The 19,599-nt window shown below is 43.0% G+C and overlaps 1 protein-coding gene across 2 annotated transcripts in view; it reads right to left on the bottom strand.

Annotated features, from left to right (window-relative positions):
* Positions 1-1,071: 1,071 nt before the first annotated feature.
* LOC139571453 (endothelial PAS domain-containing protein 1-like) overlaps positions 1,072-19,599 on the bottom strand; it is a 118,767-nt gene continuing 100,239 nt past the window's right edge. For both annotated transcript variants that reach the window (XM_071394339.1, XM_071394340.1), the window contains exons 14-16: positions 11,785-11,875; positions 11,492-11,659; positions 1,072-10,856 (exon numbers count right to left, since the gene is read on the bottom strand). In XM_071394339.1, the coding sequence (XP_071250440.1) occupies positions 10,705-10,856; positions 11,492-11,659; positions 11,785-11,875 (411 nt within the window). In that variant the 3' untranslated portion in view covers positions 1,072-10,704. The remainder of the gene's footprint in view (positions 10,857-11,491; positions 11,660-11,784; positions 11,876-19,599) is intronic.

Genomic DNA, 19,599 nt, shown 5'->3' with positions numbered 1-19,599 from the left:
AGGCTATCTCTGCAGTAGATTGCAACTCCGCCCCCTATGGCAGTTCTATCTTGTCGGAAAATTTTATAGTTAGGGTTTGACATTTCTGGATTTTGTTGGCCTTCCTAAGCCAGGATTCAGACACCGCTAGGACATCTGAGTTGACCAACTCACATTAACCCTGCCACAACAAGCACTTGTCAGTGTTGTCCAACTCATGCTAACCCTGCCACAGCAGAAAGCATAACTAACAACATGTGAAAAATATGAAGATAGATAAAAAAAAAAGAGCTATTTAAATATGAAGACAGATAAGACGCAGCTATTTAATTATGAATATAGATAACACATAGCTATTTATATATAAAGATAGATAAAACATAGCTATTTAATAGCCTGTGGTAGTAGGTGCCAGGTGCACCAATTTTAGTGTGTCAAGAACTGCAACGCTGCTGGGGTTTTCATGCTTAACATTTTCCCGTGTGTATCAAGAATGGTCCTCCATTCCAAAGGACATCCAGCCAACCTTGTTAGAGTGTTGGGCCAGTAACCGAAAGGTTTCTAGATCGAATCCCCGAGCTGACAAGGTAAAAATATGTCGTCCTGCCCCTGAACAAGGCAGTTAACACACTGTTCCTAGGCTGTCATTGTAAATAAGAATTTGTTCTTAACAGACTTGCCTAGTTAAATAAAGGTTAAATAAAAAATGTAAAACTTGACACGACTGTGGGAAGCATTGGAGTCAACATGGGCCAGCATCCCTGTGGAACGCTTTCGACATCTTGAAGAATCCATGCCCCGACGAATTGAGGCTGTTCTGAGGCAAAAAGGGGATTCAACTCAATATTAGGAAGGTATTGCTAATGTTTTGTACACTCAGTGTACATTCCATATAGAAGAGAAAGTGTTTTCAGTCTTTATGAAGTTCCTGTCTTATGTGAATAGGCATTATATTTTAGAATTTTGTCATTCCAATTTAAGATGTTGTGCATTATTATGCATTAGGTATAGCTCATATGGTATTGTAAATGTGTTTTGAAGGAAGTATAGGAAGTGTTGATACAGGGAAGAGAACACGTATCACATCACAAATGGCAGATCAGTACACTTTAATAAGAAATCAGTGCAGAAATACATCTTATTGGGTTAAATTCCCTATACAGTAATAACAAAAATAATAACAATATAATGAATTCTATATAAATCATAGGATCATCTAAAATAACTGTAAGACATTCAAAAATGTAATGGATAAAAGCAGAAAGCACAACGCTCATTGTATTTAGTAGCCTAGAATGCTGATATTGCCTTTAAAGAGGATGAGAACTGAGATTGTTCAATTATTCATATTGCTAAATTTTGTTTTTGGGCCCTTCAAGTGTCACAGTAGCTACAGCTAGGACTGGTGCTACGCCTTGTTTCTGCAGTTATTTTGTGACTTCCCTCTTGCCAACTCTTCTCACATACCGGAACTCAATTTAGGCCAAATCACATCTGCAGTTCTATCTGACATCTCAGCCTTGCCTCATCTCCGTCCGGAACGGAAGCATGGCCTGCAAGGTGGAGAACTTTATCTTTATCTTGCTTTGGTTTTTCTATCGCTTAAAATTCAAGTAATAACAAGAGATTTTAACTCAAATAAGTGTAAAATCACAATTGCAAGGCATGGAATTTGTCTTGCTTTTACCTAAATACTTAAATACTGCATATCTGTGCATATAGGGACCAACACCAGAAATGTTTCAGCTAACGGAGTGGTCTGATCTAACTATCTGTCACACACATGGTAACTCGTGTGTACTCCTCCTCCTCATTCCCAGAGAATAAATAAATATATGAAATTATACCACCCATTATTTCATCCTTGTGTTTATTTATCTGGAACATGGCTAATTTAAGGAAACGTTCCACATTCCATTCACTTTGGCTCAACGACAACAAGGAGCTTATTTTCTCATGTCTTTGGAGGAACTCACGGCGTCTATATTTCCATTAACAGTGGAAACAATGTTTTGTCTAAAATGTTCTAAGGTTGACAGGATAGCTAAACTGGACAGGGCTGATCCTAAAATTGAACGTGGGAGGGAAAGAGAGAGAGGATGACCGAGAGGGAGGGAGAGAAAGCGATGAGCTGAATACTGTGTGAAGTAGCGTGGAGAGATAAGTGCATCAGTCACAGTTTAGCACCACAGTCCCTCTCTATCTGTCAGTCACAGTTCAGCACCACAGTCCCTCTCTATCTGTCAGTCACAGTTCAGCACCACAGTCCCTCTCTATCTGTCAGTCACAGTTCAGCACCACAGTCCCTCTCTATCTGTCAGTCACAGTTCAGCACCACAGTCCCTCTCTATCTGTCAGTCACAGTTCAGCACCACAGTCCCTCTCTATCTGTCAGTCACAGTTCAGCACCACAGTCCCTCTCTATCTGTCAGTCACAGTTCAGCACCACAGTCCCTCTCTATCTGTCAGTCACAGTTCAGCACCACAGTCCCTCTCTATCTGTCAGTCACAGTTCAGCACCACTGTCCCTCTCTATCTGTCAGTCACAGTTCAGCACCACAGTCCCTCTCTATCTGTCAGTCACAGTTCAGCACCACAGTCCCTCTCTATCTGTCAGTCACAGTTCAGCACCACAGTCCCTCTCTATCTGTCAGTCACAGTTCAGCACCACAGTCCCTCTCTATCTGTCAGTCACAGTTCAGCACCACAGTCCCTCTCTATCTGTCAGTCACAGTTCAGCACCACAGTCCCTCTCTATCTCTCCCTCAGCTCTCCGTCTCACTTCTGTCTCTGTCTCATAGCTCTATCACCATTTGTTCCAACAGGTCCCAAAAGGTTTCAACAGGTATCTGCCACCCATTGCTCTACATGTAACTATTACTGAGTCTAACACAGAAATCATCTGAGGTTCAATCGTTTTGATTTTGAGATTTGTGTATCGACCACAGGAGGTTGGTGGCACCTTAATTGGTGAAGGCGGGCACGTGGTAATGGCTAGAGCGGAATATGTGGAAATGTATCAAAAACATCAAACCAATGATTTCCATGTGTTTTATGCCATTCCAGCCACTCCATTCCAGCCATTATTATGATCCGTCCTCCCCTCAGCAGCCTCCACTGGTATTGACAAAACATGTGCTACCAAGCGGTCAAGGGAAGTGCCTGAGTATTTGATATTGACGGTTGGTTGTTAAAGTTTTCACACACTGAGGGCACACTGGTTGAATCAACATTGTTTCCACCTCATTTCAATGAAATTATGTTGGACCGATGTAGGATAGACATATCCCCCTCACTGATTAACACCCTCTGCACCACATTACAGCCTCTTATTATTGAACTACCCAAACCCACATTAAATCCTGAGAACGATGGTCGTGCCATTCATCCGTTGCCATCACCTCTTGTTTCAGCATGATAAAGCACAGCCCCATTTCACAAGGATCTGTACACAATTCCTGTAAGCTGAAAATGTCCCAGTTCTTCCATGGCCTGCATAGTCACCAGACATGTCACCTATTGAGCATGTTTGGGATGCTCTGGATTGATGTGTACGACAGCATGTTCCAGTTACTGCCAATATTCAACAACTTCACACAGCCACTGAAGAGGAGTGGGACAACATTCCACAGGCCACAACCAACAGCCTGATTCAACTTTGAAAAGGATGTGTGTCACGCTGCATGAGGCAAGATACTGACTGGTTTTCTGATCCACACCCTACTTAAAAAAAAAAAAGGTACCTGTGATCAACATATGCATATCTATATTCCCAGTCATGTGAAATAAATAGATTAGGGCCTAATTCATTTATTTCAATTGACTGATTTCCTAAATGAACTGTACCTCAGTAAAATCTTTGATTTGACATTTTTGTTCAGTATAATTTGGTTGGAGGCAATGATTCTCGATTACTGTGTAATTTATTTAACCTGTGGTAAGTTGCAGGTGCCTACAGGGTAAAAATAGCCATTCAACATTCTGCTCCATTGCACTCCCTTGTAAAGTGCAAGGGTGCCAATATATTTGACCACATCTGTAGGTCGACGTACTGAATCAGATTCTTTATCCTTCTACAATTGTCTCCTCAAAACATATCTCGTTATCACAACTAGGGGAGGTCTACACTGGACTAATTCCATATAGTCAACATACCGGATCTGAAGCTGGGGCTCTCCAAGCTAAACAGCAGGATTTGCATAGTGTGGTTTTTATTGGACGTCTGTGTTATCTGTGCATTTGAAGGGCATAACACTGGGCTGAGTCAACATTGAGACAACCTTAAGGCAATGTTAAGGCAAATTACAGTGAGCTCAAAGTATTGGGACAGTGGATTTGTTGTTGTTATTCTGTCTCTGTACTCCAGCACTTTGGATTTGAAAATAATACAATGACTATGATGTCAAAGTGCAGACTGTCAGCTTAATTTGAGGGTATTTCATCCATATCGGGTGAACCGTTTAGGAATTACAGCACTTTTTGAACATAGTCCCCCCCATTTTAGTTGACCAAAAGTTTTGGGACAAATTCACTTATGTGTATGCTGCCCTACCAAGCAAAGAGTTAATGTAATTTTTGCTACATAAAATGCATGCTTAATCATGTGGACAAGTATCCTGCCTCTATTGTATTGTGTTTTGGGGAAAATGGGGGTCATGTTAGCAGTTACTGCACAAAGTTACTGTGAAACCAAGGTAAATAAAGCCATTTTTCTCAGTTCCACGCTATGAGCAGTTACTACCTTTTTACTTGGTAGGGCAGTATTAAAGTAGTCAAAAGTTAAATATTTGGTCCCATATTCCTAGCATGCATTGATTACATCAAGCTTGTGACTCTACAAACTTGTTGGATGCATTTGCTGTTTATTTTGGTTGTGTTTCAGAGTATTTTGTGCGCAATAGAAATGAATGCTAAATAATGTACTGTGTAATTTTGGAGTCACTTTTATTGTAAATAATTATAGAATATGTTTCTAAACATGTCTACATTAATGTGGATGCTACCATGATTATGAATAGTCCTGAATTAATTGTGAATAATGATTAGTGGGAAAGTTCCAGATGCACAAATATCATACCCCAAAGACATGCTAACCTCTCACATTACAATAAAAGGGGAGGTTATAATTTTGGAGGGGGTATGATATTTGTGCATCTGTAACTTTGCACAATTAGTGCTGTAATTCCTAAACGGTTCACCCAATATGGATCAAAATACCCTCAAATTGAAGCTGACAGTCTGCACTTTGACCTCATTATATTATATATTATATCAAATCCAAAGTGCTGGATTACAGAGCTAAAACAACAACAAATGTGTCACTATCCCAATCCTGTTGGAGCTATAAATCACCTTTAAAGACAATGTCAGCAAGAAAAATAAACAACAACATCAAAATACAGTGTTAATAAAAGTGGATCCAATAAACATATAAAGATTCCTCTACAAATGATGGTTCTATACATAAAGCATCATCACCCATTTAGATACTGTTGAAAGAGATTACTTTGTGTCAATTTCATTTGTTTACAATATTCAAAATTATACAGTACCTGTCAAAAGTTTGGACACACCTACTCATTCAAGTTTAAAAAAAACTATTTTCTACATTGTAGAATAAAAATTAAAACTGTGAAACACATATGGAATCATGTAATAACCAAAAAAGTGTTAAACAAATCAAAATAGATTTTAGATTCTTGTAGCCGTCCTTTGCCTTGATGACAGCTTTGCACACTCTTGGCATTCTCTCAACCTGCTTCATGTTATTCTACAATGTGGAAAATAATAAAAATACAGAAAAACCCTTGAATGAGTAGGGGAGTCCAAACTTTTGACTGGTACTGTGTATCTTTCATATTTTTTTTTAAAGCGCAATAACAGATCACTACTGGCCTGCCAAAAAATGAATTATACTTGTACAAAAAAAGACACCAGCACTATGGAGTAACATCTAAAACACAGGAATACAATCTGTATCTACTGGGCAGATAAGACAAAGTACTAAAACACTATCTTGACATTATAGTAGAAACTTTCGAGCTTATGTCTTTAAATCTACTGTATATGTGTGTACAAAGCTAAAGTCAAATGTTAAAGGGGTTAGCGCACAAAGACAAATACCTTTAAAAAAGAGAAAGGGACAGGAAGAAAGAGCAGGAATTCAAAAAAACTGCCTGAATGTCAATAGCCTCATCTCTTAAACTAAGGGCTAAATTCTATCAGATCTGTGCTAGCCGACACCCGCATAGCAGTTGTTCTGGTGATTTTGGAGGTGGAACTGCATTAGAGCTATCAAATCCACACGCAGCTCCTGGCATTATACCTAAAGCGGACGTTGCCATTGGCTGCATGGAGTCACATTAAGAGAAATCCCTTGCAGCTTTGTTTACAAGTTCTAACACTGGAATGTGAGATGTAATCTACACCAATAGGATGATAGAAACCCTCATAATTTCAGCATCATTATTTCTATATATAATACACTTTATTCTTCTGAACTTCTAACGGGAGTGGGACGGGTGGGTCTTCCTGACAATGACCAGCAGCCACTCTGTTTTGACAGCTCCAACGCAGTTAACCCTCCGACACCGCCAAAGCATCAGCTACCACCCGGTTACTCATCCCTGCACCTTACAGGCTGCTGCACTATATACATAGACATGGAATCACTGGCTACTTGAATCATGTTTAAAGACTGCTTTACTCATTTCATATGTATATACTGTATTATATTCCGCTGTATTTTAGTCAATGCCACTCCGACATTGCTCGTCCTAATATTTATAAATTTCTTAATTCCATTCTTTTACTTTAGTATTTGTGTGTATTGTTGTGAATTGTTAGATACTACTGCAATGTTGGAGCTAGGAACACAGGTATTTCGATACACCCGCAATAACATCTGCTAAATATGTTTATGTGACCAATAAAATTTGCAGGTGATTTATGCGGGTGTCAGCTATAGCCAGTTAACGTTTGATATGATTGAATCTAGACCACAGGCGGCTGGTGGCACCTTAATTGGGGAGGACGGACACATAGTAATGGCTGGAATGGTATTGACCATTTCAATAGCTTCATTCCAGTCATTATTATGCACTGTCCTCCTCTCACCAGCCTCTTGTGATCAAGGCCAAAGTCTCCCTAATCCTGATATGACCTCTAATGCCATAACAAAGGCACCAAAAGTAGAACTATTTTCCCAATGTAAAGGCATGCTCTGATTTGACCAATCAACTTCATGGCCTGACAAGCACTGTAACTATCCAGTGAAAAACATGCAAACAGACACCAGTCAAAGGCAGTGAGAGACAGACTAGGTCAATGGGATTGAAGGAAGGTAGACAGTAAGGGAAAAGGAAGGAAAACCCCAGATATCATGCTTACAGTAGATAATGTACCATCTAGATTTTAGACGGTTGTGTTTGTTAATTTGTCTGTAACAGCGCCATATGGACAGACAGACAGACAGACAGACAGACAGACAGACAGACAGACAGACAGACAGACAGACAGACAGACAGACAGACAGACAGAGGGGGAGACAGAGGGGGAGACAGACAGACAGACAGACAGACAGACAGACAGACAGAGGGGGAGACAGACAGACAGACAGACAGACATAGGGGGAGAGAGACAGACAGACAGACAGAGGGGGAGAGAGACAGACAGCCAGACATACAGAGGGGGAGAGAGAAAGACAGACAGAGGGGGAGACAAACACAGACAGACAGAGGGGGAGACAAACACAGACAGACAGAGGGGGAGACAAACACAGACAGACAGAGGGGGAGAGATGGTGAAAGAGGAAAAGTATGACATCCCCCTGCTACAGATCACACAACTGGGGGAACAACATAGACCTTGAGATCAATTAAACAGAAATAGACTCAGAACTAAAAATGATGTGTATATAACACAGGAGGCTGGTGGCACCTTAATTGGGGAGAATGGTAAGTAATGGCTGGAATGGAATTATCAGACACATCAAACACATGGTTTCTATGTGTTTTAATACCATTACATGATTTCCATTCCAGCCATTATTATGACCTGTCCTCCCCTCCCCAGCCTCCTGTGGTATACACTTTATGATGATAAAGATGACAAAAATAGAAAACACATGTTTTTCTAATGATACATAGAGGCAGTAGGGTGGATGGATGAAGAGGAGGATTAGCCGATGGAACAGGGTCGTATGGGGCTTGGTATGGTCGGGCGGGGTGAGGTGTGGAGGAGTAGTACTACAGTTGAAGTCGGAAGTTTACATACACCTTTGCCAAATACATTTAAACTCAGTTTTTCACAATTCCTGACATTTAATCCTAGTAGAAATTCCATGTCTTAGGTTAGTTAGGATCACCAATGTGAAATGTCAGAATAATAGTAGAGAGAATTATTTCTTTCAGCTTTTATTTATTTCATCACATTCCCAGTGGGTCAGAAGTTTACATACACTCAATTAGTATTTGGTAGTTTTGCTTTACAAATGTTTTTTTTTCTTGGGTCAAACGTTTCGGGTAGCCTTCCACAAGCCTTCCACAATAAGTTGGGTGAATTTTGGCCCATTCCTCCTGACAGAGCTGGTGTAACTGAGTCAGGTTTGTAGGCCTCCTTGCTCGCACATGCTTTTTCAGTTCTGCCCACACATTTTTTTATAGTATTGAGGTCAGGGCTTTGTGATGGCCACTCCAATACCTTGACTTTGTTGTCCTTAAGCCATTTTGCAAGTATGCTTGGGGTCATTGTCCATTTGGAAGACCCATTTGTGACCAAGCTTTAACTTCCTGACTGATGTCTTGAGATGTTGCTTCAATATATCCACATACTTTTCCTCCCTCATGATGCCATCTATTTTGTGAAGTGCACCAGTCCCTCCTGCAGCAAAGCACCCACACAACATGATGCTGCCACCCCTGTGCTTCAGGGTTGGGATGGTGTTCTTTGGCTTGCAAGCATCCCCCTTTTTCCTCCAAACATAACGATGGTCATTATGACCAAACAGTTTTATTTTTGTTTCATCAGACCAGAAGACATTTCTCCAAAAAGTACGATCTTTGTCCACATGTGCAGTTGCAAACCGTAGTCTGGCTTTTTTTATGGCGGTTTTGGAGCAGTGGCTTCTTCCTTGCTGAGCGGCCTTTCAGGTTATGTCAATATAGGACTCGTTTTACGGTCCTTTGCTGTTTTAAAAAGGTCCTTTGCTGTTGTTCTGGGATTGATTTGCACTTTTCGCACCAAAGTATGTTCATCTCTAGGAGACAGAAAGCGTCTCCTTCCTGAGCGGTATGACGGCTGCGTGGTCCCATGGTGTTTATACTTGCGTACTATTTTTTGTATAGATGAACGTGGTACCTTCAGGCGTTTGGAAATTGCTCCCAAGGATGAACCAGACTTGTGGAGGTCTTCAATTGTTTTTTCTTAGGTCTTGGCTGATTTCGTTAGATTTACCCATGATGTCAAGCAAAGAGGCACTGAGTTTGAAGGTAGGCCTTGAAATACATCCACAGGTACACTTCCAATTGACTCAAATGATGTCAATTAGCCTATCAGAAGCTTCTAAAGCCATGACATCATTTTCTGGAACTTTCCAAGCTGTTTAAAGGCACAGTCAACTTAGTGTATGTAAACTTCTGACCCACTGGAATTTTTATACAGTTAATTATAAGTGAAATAATGTGTCTGTAAACAATTTTTGGAAAAATTACTTGCGTCATGCACAAAGTAGATGTCCTAACCGACTTGGTAAAACTATAGTTTGTTAACAAGAAATTTGTGGAGTGGTTAAAAAACTAGTTTTAATGACTCCAACCTAATTGTATGTAAACTTCCGTCTTCAACTGTATGTTGAATGTGCTAGGTCTTTGGGGCAGGGGTGGGGGCTTGGCTGAGGCCTCAGTCAGGGTTGTAGAGAGGTCTAAAGTGTATTGGCTAAGGCTATTGGAGGGTGAGGGTGGGTAGAGGTGGGGTTGAAGATGGATATATCTAGGTAGGGTAGGGGAGGGTAAAGTTGGGAGGGGGTATAGGTCTGGGTCTAGGTAGCCTGGTCCAGGGTAGGGTAGTGGAGTAGGGGGTGTAGGGCTGGGTCTAGGTGGCCTGGTCCAGGGTAGGGTAGGGGGGTAGGGGGTGTAGGGCTAGGTCTAGGTGGCCTGGTCCAGGGTAGGGTAGTGGAGTAGGGTGTATAGGGCTGGGTCTAGGTGGCCTGGTCCAGGGTAGGGTAGTGGAGTAGGGTGTATAGGGCTGGGTCTAGGTGGCCTGGTCCAGGGTACGGTAGGGGAGTAGGGGGTGTAGGGCTGGGTCTAGGTATCCTGGTCCAGGGTAGGGTAGTGGAGTAGGGGGTGTAGGGCTGGGTCTAGGTGGCCTGGTCCAGGGTACGGTAGGGGAGTAGGGGGTGTAGGGCTGGGTCTAGGTAGCCTGGTCCAGGGTAGGGTAGTGGAGTAGGGTGTATAGGGCTGGGTCTAGGTGGCCTGGTCCAGGGTACGGTAGGGGAGTAGGGGGTGTAGGGCTGGGTCTAGGTATCCTGGTCCAGGGTAGGGTAGTGGAGTAGGGGGTGTAGGGCTGGGTCTAGGTGGCCTGGTCCAGGGTACGGTAGGGGAGTAGGGGGTGTAGGGCTGGGTCTAGGTAGCCTGGTCCAGGGTACGGTAGTGGAGTAGGGTGTATAGGGCTGGGTCTAGGTGGCCTGGTCCAGGGTAGGGTAGGGGAGTAGGGGGTGTAGGGCTGGGTCTAGGTGGCCTGGTCCAGGGCCCTCAGCAGGTCACTGCCCTGCAGCAGGTGCAGGTTGCCTTGGAGAGGGACGTTGACCTCACAGTCGTAGCGGGTGAGCTCTGGCAGACAATAGGTCTCAATGGATGGGCCCAACAGCCGACTGGCAACCCCTACACACACAACAAAGTCAGTCCGTTAGTAGGGAGTAAGTAAGTCATTTTGGAGTCACTTTTATTGTAAATAGTTATTGAATATGTTTCTAAACACGTCCACATTAATGTGGATGCTACCATAATTACGGATAATCCTGAATGAATCGTGAATAATGATGAGTGGGAAAGTTACAGACACACAAATATCATACCCTCAACACATGCTAACCTCTCACCATTACAATAACAGGGGAGGTTATACGTTTTGAGGGGGTATGATATTTGTGCGCCTGTAACTTTGCACAAAAAGTGCTGTCAACCCCTACACACTCAACAAACATGGAGTCAGCACGTTAGTAGGGAGGAAATGGCTTTGGGCCAACTGCCAATCAACCATCTGAGGAGGACAGTTCATTGACTGGCACCAAGTCATGGAAAAGGACTGCGATTACAGAACAAAGGATATCATTTGTCCAAATGAATTGCGTTCCTGTCTAAAAATAGATTTCAACATGTTTTATCATTAATGCATTTTCCTTGCCTGTTCACAGCCTGTCCAACTGGTTGTTATTGGTTTAATCAGTCAATCTTTTTTTAACGACATACGACACATGAGGGTAACATAAAAATTGAAATGAACAAGCTAAACTTACCCTCTGTTTTGGAGGAGGGCAGCATACGGTATTCTTTGTAGTTGCAACACTGTTTGGGGAAGGATTTTCTGGATGTACCATTTACACATCCTGGATACTGGGACTTCCTGTGCTGCTGAAGGGGACTGAGACACTTGTCAACACCCCCAGGTATGCACATACCTTTAACTGTAAAAGAAAGAGGAAGAGAGATTAAGATATCGCTCTATTTTCTCTTCTGTTCTTTTACTTTAAGCGATATTTGGTATTTTTGTTTGTGCACTGCATGTCCCATGTGGGCCACCATACTGTACCTTCCAGTGAGCTGGTGCTGAGAGATCTGTCCATGATGGCATAGCTTTCTTTCCTCATCATCTTTGAAGGCGTACTGAGGGTGGAGTCACCCTGACAAACACAAATACAAACACAGACACACATTACAGTCAACAACCAAGCCTGGCCTGTTGAGGAGTGACTGACTACATCCTAGCTGGAGGGGTGCTCTCATCTTATCTACGAACATAGACAGGGCTCTAACTCCCCTAGCTCCACAATGAGATAAGGTGCAGGCCAGGATAGTGGAGTCTGCCACTAGCACAGTCAGTGTAGTCAGCTCAGCTATCCCCATTGAGACCGTGTCTGTGCCACGACCTAGGTTGGGCAAAACTAAACATGGCGGTGTTCGCCTTAGCAATCTCACTGGAATAAAGACATCCTCCATTCCTGACATTATTAAAAGAGATTGTGATACCTCGCATCTCAAAATAGGGCTACTTAATGTTAGATACCTCACTTCCAAGGCAGTTATAGTCAATGAACTCATCACTGATCATAATCTTGATGTGATTGGCCTGACTGAAACATGGCTTAACACCTCCTGGTTACACGAGTGACCATATCCCCCGTGCATCTATGATATCAAATTTCAATAAAAAACAAACCCAGATGTTGTCAGGATTTGACCAGGATTGTTCAGGTTTTGGTCACTAGATGCCCCCATTGTGCTTTTTTGACCCTTTTGTTTTTTCCCTTGTTCCAGTTATTATTTGCACCTGTGCCTCATTTCCCTTGAGTGTATTTAAACCCTTAGTGTTCCTCAGTTCTTTGCTCTGTGTTTGTATGTTAGCACCCAGCCCCAGCCATGCTGTGAACATTTGTTTCTCCAGTTGGATTTTCTTGAGGTACTCTGGTTTTGTTCTTGTTTATTTTTGATTATTCTTTTGAGGTTTGTTTTTCCCTGCTGTTCTTACCACTTTGTGGATTTTCCTTGTGTCTTGGAGGATATAAATTTTTGACGTTGTGAATTTATATTTTTGCCTGAAGATCTTTTCCTTTTTTCTTTATTAAATCACCATCTCAAGTACTGCTGTGTCTGCCTCATCTTCTGGGTTCTGCCGACTATTAGTGGCTCAGTTTACTAAGTGACTGTTTCTCACACCGGAGACCCGAGTTCGTAACCGGGTCCTGACAGACGTTTTCGTCTTTTGAGCTTCTAGTCATGAAATCTATGCAGCCTACTCAATCGCCATATAAAGCGTTCCTCACTAAGTTCTCTGAATTCCTATCGGACCTTGTAGTCATGGCAGATAATATTTTAATTTTTGGTGACTTTAATATTCACATGGAAAAGTCCACAGACCCACTCCAAAAGGCTTTCGGAGCCATCATCGTCTCAGTGGGTTTTGTTCAACATGTCGCCAGACCTACTCACTGCCACAGTCATACTCTGAACCTAGTTTTGTCCCGTGGAATAAATGTTGTGGATCTTAATGTTTTTCCTCATAATCCTGGACAATCGGACCACCATTTTATTACATTTGCAATCGCAACAAATAATCTGCTCAGACCCCAACCAAGGATCATCAAAAGTTGTGCTATAAATTCTCGGACAACCCAAAGACTCCTAGATGCCTGTCCAGACTCCATCCGCCTACCCAAGGACGCCAGAGTACAAAAATCAGTTAACCACCTGAGGAACTCAATTTAACCTTGCGCAATACTCTAGATGCAGTCGCATCTGTCACGACTTCCACCAAAGGTAGTTCCTCTCCCTGTTCGGGCGGCGCTCGGCGGTCGGCGTCGCCGGTCTACTAGCCATCATAGATCCCTTTTTCCTTTTCGGTTTATTTTGTCTTTGGTTCTTTTCACACCTGGTTTCGATTGCCTTAATTTCTGTGTGTATATATTTACCCTGTTGCCTGCCTAGGTTTGTGTGGGATTATTCTTTCATTGTGATGTGCTTGGTGAGGTTATGCCATTTTTTGTTTTCACGGATTCATAAGAGTGTGTTATTGTCGGAACTTTGTTTGTTCCTCCGTGCGTTTTTACGGGTTCTCTGTTGTCGAGTGCGTTGTACCTTTTTTGATTGTGCCATACCTGTGTTGGTGGACTTGCCAATTAAAGTACGCTTCTCAGACCTCTCTGCTTTCCTGCGCCTTACTCCTTCACCTACCTCCTAACGCAACATTATCACAGCGCCCCTAAAAACAAAAAGCATTTATCATAAGAAACTAGCTCCCTGGTATACAGAAAATACCCGAGCTCTGAAGCAAACTTCCAGGAAATTGGAACGGAAATGGCGCTACACCAAACTGGAAGTCTTCCGACTAGCTTGGAAAGACAGTACCGTGCAGTATCGAAGAGCCCTCACTGCTGCTCGATCATCCTATTTTTCCAACTTAATTGAGGAAAATAAGAACAATCCAAAATGTATTTTTGATGTTGTCGCGAAGCTAACTAAAAAGCAGCATTCCCCAAGCGAGGATGGCTTTCACTTCAGCAGTGTTACATTCATGAACTTCTTTGAGGAAAAGATCATGATCATTAGAAAGCAAATTATGGACTCCTCTTTAAATCTGCCTATTCCTCCAAAGCTCAGTTGTTCTGAGTCTGCACAACTCTGCCAGGACCTAGGATCAAGGGATACACTCAAGTGTTTTAGTACTATATCTCTTGACACAGTGATGAAAATAATCATGGCCTTCTTAACCTTCAAGCTGCATACTGGACCCTATTCCAACTAAACTACTGAAAGAGCTTCTTCCTGTGCTTGGCCCTCCTATGTTGAACATAATAAACGTCTCTCTATCCACCGGATGTGTACCAAACTCACTAAAAGTGGCAGTAATAAAGCCTCTCTTGAAAAAGCCAAACCTATAAAAAACTATCGGCCTATATCGAATCTCCCATTCCTCTCAACATTTTTTGAAAAAGCTGTTACGCAGCAGCTCACTGCCTTCCTGAAGACAATGTATACAAAACACTTCAGTCTGGTTTTAGACCCCATCATAGCACTGAGACTGCACTTGTGAAGGTGGTAAATTACCTTTTAATTATGTCAGACCGAGGCTCTGCATCTGCCCTCGTGCTCCTAGACCTTAGTGCTGCTTTTGATACCATTGATCACCACATTCTTTTGGAGAGATTGGAAACCCAAATTGGTCTACACGGACAAGTTCTGGCCTGGTTTAGATCTAATCTGTTGGAAAGATATCAGTTTGTCTCTGTGGATGGTTTGTCCTCTGACAAATCAACTGTAAATGTCGGTGTTCCTCAAGGTTCCGTTTTAGGACCACTATTGTTTTCACTATATATTTTACCTCTTGATGATGTAATTCGGAAACATAATGTTAACTTTCACTGCTATGCGGATGACACACAGCTGTACATTTCGATGAAACATGGTGAAGCCCCAAAATACCCTCCCTGGAAGCCTGTGTTTCAGACATAAGGAAGTGGATGGCTTTTAACCTCTCTTGGGTAGGGGGCAGTATTTTGACATCCGGATGAAAAGTGTGCCGAAAGTAAACTGCCTGTTACTCAGGCCCAGAAGCTAGGATATGCATATAATTGGTAGATTTGGATAGAAAACACTTTAAAGTTTCTAAAACTGTTAAAATTATGTCTGTGAGTATAACAGAACTGATATGGGTCTCGACCCAGCCCTGTGCAACTGGGTACTGGACTTCCTGATGGGCCGCCCCCCAGGTGGTGAGGGTAGGTAACAACATCTCCACCCCGCTGATCCTCAACACTGTGGCCCCACAAGGGTGCGTTCTGAGCCCTCTCCTGTACTCCCTGTTCACCCACGACTGCGTGGCCATGCACGTCTCCAGCTCAATCATCAAGTTTGCGGACGACACTACAGTGGTAGGCTTGATTACCAACAACGATGAGACGGCCTACAGGGAGGAGGCGAGGGCCCTCGGAATGTGGTGTCAGGAAAATAACCTCACACTCAACGTCAACAAAACAAAGGAGATGATTGTGGACTTCAGGAAACAGCAAAGGGAGCACCCCCCTATCCACATTGACGGGACAGTAGTGGAGAGGGTAGTAAGTTTTAAGTTCCTCGGCGTACACATCACGGACAAACTGAATTGGTCCACCCACACAGACAGCGTTGTGAAGAAGGCGCAGCAGCGCCTCTTCAACCTCAGGAGGCTGAAGAAATTCGGCTTGTCACCAAAAGCACTCACAAACTTCTACAGATGCACAATCGAGAGCATCCTGTCGGGCGGTATCACCGCCTGGTACGGCAACTGCTCTGCCCACAACCGTAAGGCTCTCCAGAGGGTAGTGAGGTCTGCACAACGCATCACTGGGGGAAAACTACCTGCCCTCCAGGACACCTACACCACCCGATGTCACAGGAAGGCCATAAAGATCATCAAGGACAACAACCACCCGAGCCACTGCCTGTTCACCCCGCTATCATCCAGAAGGCGAGGTCAGTACAGGTACATCAAAGCAGGGACTGAGAGACTGAAAAACAGCTTCTATCTCAAGGCCATCAAACTGTTAAACAGCCACCACCAACATTGAGTGGCTGCTGCCAACATACTGACTCAACTCTAGCCTACTTTAATAATGGAAATTGATGGAAATTGATCAAAAATGTATCACTAGCCACTTTAAACAATGCCACTTAATATAATGTATATGTATATACTGTACTCTATATCATCTACTGCATCTTGCCATCTTTATGTAATACATGTATCACTAGCCACTTTAAACTATGCCACTTTTATGTTTACATACCCTACATTACTTATCTCATATGTATATACTGTACTCGATACCATCTAGTGCATCTTGCCTATGCCGTTCTGTACCATCACTCATTCATATATCTTTATGTACATATTCTTTATCCCTTTACACTTGTGTGTATAAGGTAGTAGTTGTGGAATTGATAGGTTAGATTACTCGTTGGTTATTACTGCATTGTCGGAACTAGAAGCACAAGCATTTCGCTACACTCGCATTAACATCTGCTAACCATGTGTATGTGACAAATAAAATTCGATTTGGTTTGATTTGATATGGCAGGCGAAACCCAGAGGACAAATCATCCCCCAAAAGATATATAAGTCCTCCCAGATTGCAGTTCCTAGGGATTCCACTAGATGTCAACAGTATTTAGAAAGAGTTTCAGGCTGATTTTTGGAAAAATGAGCCAGAAATTGTAGTTTTTCTAGGTGGCTCCCATTTTGGCTGTAGTGTTTCCAAGCGCGTGGAAGAGAACGCGTTCTTTGGTATTTTTCTCCGGTAAAGACAATAACGATTCTCCGTCTTAAATTTGATCATTTATTTACGTATTAGGGTACCTAAGGTTTGATTATAAACGTTGTTTGACTTGTTTGGAAAAGTTTATTAGTAAGGTTTGGGATTCATTTTGTATGCATTTTGATGAAGGGAAACTGGGTGGATTATTGACTGCAGCGCTCCAGCTAAACTGAGTTTTTATGGATATATAGAAGGACATTATCGAATAAAATGACCATTTGTGATGTAACTGGGAACTTTCGGAGTCACAACAGAAGAAGATCAAAGGTAAGACATTTTTTATATCGCTATTTCTGACTTTCGTGTCGCACCTGCCTGATTGAAATATGTTTTTCATGCTTTTGTATGCGGGGCGATGTCCTCAGATAATCGCATGGTTTGCTTTCGCCGTAAAGCCTTTTTGAAATCTGACACAGCGGCTGGATTAACAAGAAGATAAGCTTTATTTTGATGTATTACACTTGTGATTTTATGAAAGTTAAATATTTATAATACTGTAGTTTGAATTTCGCGCTCTGCAATTTCACCGGATGTTGGCCAGGTGGGACGCTACCGTCCCACCTGCCTATAAGAAGTTAAACTCAGACAAAACAGAGATGCTTGTTCTAGGTCCCAAGAAACAAAGAGATTTTCTGTTGAATCTGACAATTAATCTTGATGGTTGTACAGTCGTCTTCGGCGTTACTCTGGACCCTGATCTCTCTTTTGACGAACACATCAAGACTGTTTCAAGGACTGCTTTTTCGCATCTACGTAACATTGCAAAATTCAGAAACTTTCTGTCCAAAAATGATGCAGAAAAAGTAGTCTATGCTTTTGTCGCATCTAGGTTGGACGACTGCAATGCTCTACTTTCCGGCTACCCGGATAAAGCACTAAATAAACTTCAGTTAGTGCTAAACATGGCTGCTAAAATCTTGACTAGAACCAAAAAAATGTATCATATTACTCCAGTGCTAGCCTCCCTACACTGGCTTCCTGTTAAGGCAAGGGCTGATTTCAAGGTTTAACTGCTAACCTACAAAGCATTACATGGCTTTGCTTCTACTTATCTTTCCGATTTGGTCCTGCCGTACATACCTACACGTACGCTACGGCCACAAGACGCAGGCCTCCTTACTGTCCCTAGAATTTCTAAGCAAACAGCTGGAGGCAGGGCTTTCTCCTATAGAGCTCCATTTTTATGGAATGGTCTGCCTACCCATGTGAGAGACGCAGACTCGGTCTCAACCTTTAAGTCTTTATTGAAGACTCATCTCTTCAGTGGGTCATATGATTGAGTGTAGTCTGGCCCAGGAGTGTGAAGGTGAACGGAAAGGCTCTGGAGCAACGAACCGCCCTTGCTGTCTCTGCCTGGCCGGTTCCCCTCTCTCCACTGGGATTCTCTGCCTCTAATCCTATTACAGGGGCTGAGTCACTGGCTTACTGGTGCTCTTCCATGCCGTCCCTAGGAGGAGTGCGTCACTTGAGTGGGTTGAGTTACTGGCGTGATCTTCCTGTCCGGGTTGGCGCTCCCCCTTTGGTTGTGCCGTGTCGGAGATCTTTGTGGGCTATACTCGGCCTTGTCTCAGGATGGTAAGTTGGTGGTTGGAGATATCCCTCTAGTGGTGTGGGGGCTGTGCTTTGGCAAAGTGGGTGGGGTTATATCCTTCCTGTTTGGCCCTGTCCGTGGGTATCGTCGGACGGGGCCACAGTGTCTCCCGACCCCTCCTGTCTCAGCCTCCAGTATTTATGCTGCAGTAGTTTATGTGTCGGGGGGCTAGGGTCAGTCTGTTATATCTGGAGTATTTCTCCTGTCTTATCCGGTGTCCTGTGTGAATTTAAGTATGCTCTCTCTAATTCTCTCTTTCTCTCTTTCTTTCTCTCTCTCGGAGGACCTGAGCCCTAGGACCATGCCTCAGGACTCCCTGGCTTGATGACTCCATGCTGTCCCCAGTCCACCTGGCCATGCTGCTGCTCCAGTTTCAACTGTTCTGCCTGCGGCTATGGAACCCTAACCTGTTCACCTGACGTGCTACCTGTCCCAGACCTGCTGTTTTCAACTCTCTAGCGACATCAGGAGCGGTAGAGATACTCTGAATGATCGGCTATGAAAAGCCAACTGAAATTTACTCCTGAGGTGCTGACCTGTTGCACCCTCGACAACCACTGTGATTATTATTATTTGACCCTGCTGGTCATCTATGAACATTTTAACATCTTGGCCATGTTCTGTTATAATCTCCACCCAGCACAGCCAGAAGAGGACTGGCCACCCTCATAGCCTGGTTCCTCTCTAGGTTTCTTCCTAGGTTCTGTCATTTCTAGAGAGTTTTTTCTAGCCACCGTGCTTCTACACCTGCATTGCTTGCTGTTTGGGGTTTTAGGTTGGGTTTCTGTACAGCACTTTGTAACATCAGCTGATGTAAGAAGGGCTTTATAATACATTTGAATTGATTTGATTTGAACTTAGTCAAAACCAGTCTGCAGTTTCCGCATCTAATATAACTCTAGTGGATCATTTAACAATGACATCAACCTGGATACACACATCATAAACAACGGTCATAAAGCAGTGA

This window comes from Salvelinus alpinus, chromosome 3, assembly GCF_045679555.1.
Source record: "Salvelinus alpinus chromosome 3, SLU_Salpinus.1, whole genome shotgun sequence".
NCBI classification, from domain to species: domain Eukaryota; kingdom Metazoa; phylum Chordata; class Actinopteri; order Salmoniformes; family Salmonidae; genus Salvelinus; species Salvelinus alpinus.
The sequence above is the reverse complement of the archived record's forward strand: the minus strand, read 5'-3'. Positions and strand labels throughout refer to the sequence as shown.